This window comes from Cebus imitator, unplaced genomic scaffold (genome assembly GCF_001604975.1).
Source record: "Cebus imitator isolate Cc_AM_T3 unplaced genomic scaffold, Cebus_imitator-1.0 Scaffold6, whole genome shotgun sequence".
NCBI classification, from domain to species: domain Eukaryota; kingdom Metazoa; phylum Chordata; class Mammalia; order Primates; family Cebidae; genus Cebus; species Cebus imitator.
The window spans coordinates 9703870-9710884 of NW_016107321.1; the positions used below are offsets into that span (position 1 = coordinate 9703870).

Here is a 7015-nt window from a genome sequence, read left to right on the forward strand (position 1 = left end):
AATCTCAGCCTCTGCCTCCTGGGTTCAGGCAAATCTCCTGCCTCAGCCTCCGAAGTAGCTGGGATTACAGGTGCCCACCACTAAGTCCAGCTAATTTTTTTGTATTATTAGTAGAGACGGGGTTTCACCATGTTGGCCAGCCTGGTCTCGAGCACCTGACCTCATGATTCACCCGCCTTGGCCTCCCAAAGTGGTGCGATTACAGGCCTGAGCCACTGTGCCTGGCTATGGGGCCTTTTTAAAAGGGGTAGTGATTATGTTATTGTTACGACTGCAATTTATAGGTGTAGTGTGAATATGTTATCATAGTTACTGTAAGTGCAACTGTCTGCCAAAATGCCCAGAATGCCCAAATCTGTTTACACCAACTGTGTTGGGATATTCCAATTTAGGATGACATCACATGCTAGGGCACACCAACCTTCAAGACAACCAGACACAGGTGGATAACCATACAGGGACTATAAAAAGAGAAGCCCTCAGTCAGCTCGGCCTTCTCTGCTGAAACAGACTCGTGCGGACGAGACGCCGCCACTCAGAAAGGGACCCGGAGTCAGGCTTGCCCTCTCCTCGACTGGACGCTTCAGCCTCAGCATTCCAGCCTCGATGCCAGAGGAAGCTACTACCAGATGCCTGAGGACCTCTGCGACCAAACCTGTGCCTATTCATCTAAGATCCCCAACCTGTTCCTACCAGGGTGAAAAACAGGAGTTGCATGCAGGGAGAATGGGGATAAAACATCTATCTTTGTTCAGAATTGTTTGCGTGCCAATAAACCAAGTGATTCAAGCATTCGGTTACGGGGTCTTTCATCCTTTGCTGCTTAATCCACTGTGCAGGACAGTCATAATGGCAGAGCCCTCATGATAAGGGAGAATGGCCTTATAAAAGGTGGCCCAGAAAGATCCCTTGCCCCTTTTGTCATGTGAGAATACAGTAAGAAGATGCTTCTACAAAACCAGGAAGCAGGGCCTCGCCAGACACTGAATCTGCCAGCCTCTTGGATTTCTCAGCCTTCGGAACTCTGAGAAATAAATTGCTCTTGTTCATAAGCCACATGGTTTACATTACTTTGTTACAGACCAAGACACAGATTGAACCAGCTACACTGCCTGTCCAACCTGACTGCCAACTCTCAGCACTTCCCAACCAGAGCCTCTGACTCCAGTGTGCTCCAGAGCCCCAAGCCACCACTCTGTCACTTCATGCTTATCTCTCCACGCTCACCCAATCCCCTCCAGCCTGGAAATCCTTCACACCTCTTAACAATGTTTTAACACCATCCAGGAACCCTTCATTTCCTCAGGAGCACAGTACAACCTCAACCCCGATCTCCCATCATATTTGATAACTACACCAGCTGTCACTTAACTTAGGCCATTTTAGAATGTCCTTTAGTTTCATGTTCACAAGGCTGGCTCTCCAACTAAATGATAATTTCTTAGCAACGGGGTCCATATTTTATAATTATTTTTATTTATTTAAGCCAAATGCATCTATTAGGTACACCAGCGTTTGCAGATGGGAAAATAAGCAAAAGAGAAAGAACTGGGAAGGGAGAAAGACAACAGCAGACATGAGCAAAGGAGGAGCAAAGGCAGACATAGTCAGAAGATTAATGAGGGGCAGAGGTGGGAATTATTTGGTTATTTTGCTATTGCCAGTTGATGCAGTGTTCCAAATTCTCAATGTATCAATGAATGCATGCCTTTGATCAGTTTCCTATTTCTAGACCGAATTTTTTTCCTACTCATGCTGAATTCTTTTTTTTTGAGACAGTCTCATTCTGTCCCCAAGCTGGAGTGCGATGGCACAATCTCGGCTCACTGCAACCTCCGCCTCTCTCTGGTTCAAGCGATTCTCCTGCCTCAGGCTCCTGAGTAGCTGGGATTACAGGTACTCACAACCATGCCCAACTAATTTTTGTATTTGTAGTAGAGATGGGTTTCACCACGTTGGCCAGGCTGGTCTCGAACTCCTGACCTCAGGTGATCCGCCTGCCTCTGCCTTCCAAAGTGCTGGGATTATAGGCGTCGGCCACCGCGCCCAGCCTCATGCAGAATTTTTCATATATACACAGATGAAAAAATTCCCAAACAAGGTTAAACATTCAGACATAAACAGAGATACGATGTAATTTGCAATTTAAATAAAACAAATTCCTTTCCAATAAGTCACAATACGTCTAAATTGTTGTGTTACCATGAATTTTTTTTTCTAAAGAACCTGGTTTCTCTATAATAACTTACCAAGTAATTAAAGGAGGAAAATTCAAGAACCTGCCCACTATCTATCTTCATCTCATTCCTCATTCAAGCTCCCAGGTCATTTGATAGTTGATTAGTTGTTTTGGGGGAGCTGCTGTGGATTCTACAGTGTATCACCCGGATCCCCCTTCAAAACAGAGGCATTCTTTCCCTCTTCCAGCTCACACAGATCCCCTCGTGGAAGGTGACGTCTGCTGAAGGGAACTGCCTTGCCTGGCTGGCCTGAGAGGAACACGGCTGGCCACCTGTTGCCTCCAAACTCTGAATGGCCCTCCCAGCTCCACGGCTCGCCGTGGGACAGGCTGCATCATAAGGGAACTTGTCCCCAGATCCTGCTCCCTCGCTCCAGCTGGAGTTGTCCCTAAGAGCATTCCCAGTAAAACTTCTCACATCTAAATCTCCCTCAAGGTCTGTCTCCTAGGAAACCTGACTTAAGATAGGGCTGCTAGAAATTCCACTAACACTTGTCTAAGTGTTTAGGTCATCTGAGCAAAGGGAAATAAAAATTTTCAAACTGCTTCCCCTCTCTAAAATGCAAACGGCATAGGAACCAGCCATTTATTCTAAGAATGTGGAACCGGAGCAGAGAAAAGAAAGCATTTCATTAGCTGCTTCTCTGTTATAAACAGAAAAATTACTCGTTTTCTGTAATCCACAAACACAGAAACAGCTATGTTATACCAAACCACTTTTTCCACAGCCATCATATTAGAATCTTTCCTATCTAAACTTCTAGTGGTTTTATTGCAGAGATTTTTTTTTTTTTTTTTTCAGAAAACAACAATATGAGTGAATCCACCAGGCCAGAAGGCACTATTCAAATTACAAATTAAGTTTTGGGGCCAGGCGCAGTGGCTCACGCCTGTAATCCCAGCTACTCAGGAGGCTGAGGCAGGAGAATCACTTGAACCTGGGAGGCGGAGGTCGTGATGAGCCAATATTGCACCATTGCACTCCAGCCTGGGCAATAAGAGCGAGACTCCATATAAAAAAAAAAAAAAAAGAAAAGAAAAAAGAAGAAAAAATGAGAAATTAAGTTTTGGTCACAAAATATTTCAGTATATACGTGGAGCCACCAAAGATTGTAAAGTATATCATATCACCCATGTCACAACACGGCAAACATTAGGTACCTAAAAGGAAAAGCCACAGAAACTATTTCCCCCAGGGTGTAAGAAATACCACCAACAAGTGAGCCAAAAAATACCACCAAGTCACTGCACAAGCGACGTGAGCAATGGAAGGAAACGCAGGTGTACACAAATAGTACCTGGTTCTCTATGGCTTTCCTGTTCTTTGGGTCGCTCACCACGGAGAGCTGCAACTCTGCCATCTTCCTCATCTTGCTGTCCATGTCTATCTTCTGAAGCAGGTTTTTGGTCTGGTTCTTCAGCAGCCGCACTGTGTCCTCTTTCCCATGCTTCTTTGCAAAAAGGGATGCACAAGCAGAGTGTATGGCAGTGACCCAGTTTTCTAGATCTGTCTGGCTGGTGGCCTGCACACAGAGAGGGAGAAAACCTGTTTCAAATCATTTTACCCCAAAAGTGCCCTCCAAAATGGCAGGCTGGGCTTGGATGTGTAAACCCAAGAAGTACTTGCACTCCGGAAAAGCTGTTTAATTTCAAAAACACATTCAATCATTCAACTCAGGTTCAGAGGGACTCAGAGAAGATCAGGAGCAGAGCAGAAAGCATCCTAGAACCCTGGATAGGACAGAAACTAAAGCTAGAAAGAAGCGCTGGCCCACAACACAGGAGCGATAAGGACAACGGGGTAGACACAGTCATGAAACACTGTGCCACTCTCTAAAAGGATGCTCGGCTGGGCGCGGTGGCTCATACCTGTAATCCCAGCACTTTGGGAGGCCGAGATGGGCGGATCACCTGAGGTCAGGACTTGGAGACCAACCTGGCCAGCATGGTGACACCCTGTCTACTAAACAAACAAAAATTAGCCAGGCATGGTGGCATGCACCTGTAATCTCAGCTACTTGGGAGGCTGAGACATGAGAATCGCTTGGACCCAGAAGGGGGAGGTTTGCAATGAACTGAAATTGCGTTACTGTACTCCAACCTGGGTGACAGAGCGAGACTCTGTCTCATAAATACATACATACAAATATAAAATACAAAAATTAGCTGGGTGTGGTATGCACACCTGAAATCCCAGCTACTTGGGAGGCTGAGACATGAGAATCGCTTGGACCCAGAAGGGGGAGGTTTGCAATGAACTGAAATTGCGTTACTGTACTCCAACCTGGGTGACAGAGCGAGACTCTGTCTCATAAATACATACATACAAATATAAAATACAAAAATTAGCTGGGTGTGGTATGCACACCTGAAATCCCAGCTACTTGGAAGGCTGAGACAGGAAAATCACTTGAACCCAGGAGGCGGAGGTTGCAGTGAGCTGAGAGCACGCCATTGCACTCCAGCCTGGGCAACAGAGCAAGACTTTGTCTCAAAATAAACAAATAAATAAAAGGATGCTTGTCTTCAGAATTTTAACAGAATGAGCAAACATTAGGACTAGAATATGAAATTTTGAAACCTGGATATGAAATTACATCTACAGTATGGCCTCAATACAAAAAAGTATAAATAAAAGTATATTGAGGGCAAACAAAATAATGCTATTGTCTTTGAATATAGGAAGCTTCCTCCTTTCTCTACTTTTCAATGACTTCTAACACAATGACAATATACTATTTTTATAAAGGAAAAATATTTTATTTTTGGCTGGGCACAGTGGCTCACGCCTGTAACCCCAGGACTTTTGAGCCCAGAAGTTCAAGACCAGCCTAGGGAACATAGTGAGTCCCCATGCCAATTAAAAAATAATAATAGGCACAGTGCAGTGGTGCATGCCTGTAATCCTAACACTTTGGAAGGCCAAGGCAAGCAGATCACTTGAGGTCAGGAGTTCAAAACCAGCCTGGCCAACATGGTAAAACCCATCTCTACTAAAAACACACAAAGAAAAGAAAAAATTAGCCAGTTGTGGTGGGGGGCACCTATAATCCCAGCTACTTGGGAAGCTGAGGCAGGAATTCAAGAATTGCTTGAACACAGGAGGTGGAGGTTGCAGTGAGCTGAGATCACATCACTGTACTCCAGCCTGGGCAATAGAGCAAGACTCCATCTCAAATAATAATAATAAATTTTTTTAAAGAAAAAATATTTTAAAAACAATAAAGTTTGAATGAAGCAGAGTAGGCAAACAGGTACAATTCTAAGCAGACTGAAAAGTACTTTCAGTTCTCTTGATGTCCAGAAATAACCACATACATTGGAGTCACAGAGTCAAACCTCAAGTGGCCTCTGGGATCACAAAATAGGACCACCTGGGAAAACTCTGTTGTTGCTATTATTGCTGAGACAGGCCTCACTGTGTCTCCTGGGTGGGAGTACAGTGGCACAATCATAGCTTACTACAACTTTGACCTCCTGAGCTCAAACGATCCTCCCACCTCAGCCTCCCAAGTAGCTGGGACCACAGGCATGCACCACCATGACCCACTAATTTTTTTATTCTTTTGCAGAGATGGGGCCTCGCTATGTTGACCAAGCTGATTTCAAACTCCTGGTCTCAGGCCATCTTCCTGCCTCAGCTTCCAAAGTGCTGGGATCACAGGAGGGAAAACTTAAAACTAAGGACGTTTTGCCTGAATCACAAAATAAAACATTCATTTCACACCTACTGCTAAGAAGCCCACATACAATTCACCTAAGATTTTGCTTTTTTTTTTTTTAAACTTCCCTACAATTCAGACTAACATAAATTGATTACTTTCCTTTAAAGCATCATAGAAGGTTTTAAGTAGCCTTTCTGTTAGGAAAATGAAAATTAAATCTCAGGCCCCGGCTCTAGTTAGTCAAGTCAATTTGGGAAAGCAGTACAACTAAAGGCCCAGGGAGTTTACCCAGTGCTGGTCCCAGGAGGAGCACTTCAGAGCATTCTAGACTTCCAAAGTCAGCCTAGAGGACAGTTACTCTGCAGGGCTTCTGAGGGCACCCGGCACCATCTTTGAGAGATCTAAACCCAGACTTTATGAGGCTTTCCATAAAACTTGCAGTCAGATGGAAACTTCAGCCAACACTGTGTCTGTGTCAAGTGCTGGATATAGGCTGGGAGGTATTTAAGAAGCACAGTTCACTTCCCAGATATCACTCTCACCTCTTCTGAATTAATAACCATGATTACCATTTCGTTAGCACTTAACACACACACGATGCTATTTACTCTTACAGCGACCCTATAAGCCATTATTATCCTACTGGTCAAAGGGCCTAAAGCTCAGAGAAGTCTGCTACATGCTCCAAGATCACTTACAAACTCAACACTAATAAAAGCGCCAGGATTCAAACCTAAGCCTGGCCCCAGTGCCGATGGCTCAGTACCACCATGCTCTATGACATCCCATCGGCCAGAAAGTCACTGAAAATTCTTAACAGTAGATACCCTGAATCTTAAGATCCTAAGACCTCTTCCACAGGGAAAGGAGATCTCATAGCATTTCCCTATGAGGGTTTTCCTGAAAATCTTTGACATCCACTGAGATTTGTGGGAAGAACCCAAGCCTCTCCCATCAATATTCTCCAAACTTCATTTAAAAAGTCCCAAATCTGGCCGGGCGTGGTGGCTCACACCTGTAATCCCAGCACTTTGGGAGGCCGAGGCGGGTGGATCACAAGGTCAAGAGATCGAGACCATCCTGGTCAACATGGTGAAACCCCGTCTCTACT

General features: G+C 44.7%; 1 protein-coding gene across 8 annotated transcripts in view; it reads right to left on the reverse strand.

Moving 5' to 3' along the window:
- The window catches only part of TIAM2 (TIAM Rac1 associated GEF 2), a 242791-nt gene that overhangs the window by 110219 nt on the left and 125557 nt on the right, over positions 1–7015 (reverse strand). For all 8 annotated transcript variants that reach the window (XM_017538771.2, XM_037742012.1, XM_037742015.1 and 5 more), the window contains one exon: positions 3538–3762. In XM_017538771.2, the coding sequence (XP_017394260.1) occupies positions 3538–3762 (225 nt within the window). The remainder of the gene's footprint in view (positions 1–3537; positions 3763–7015) is intronic.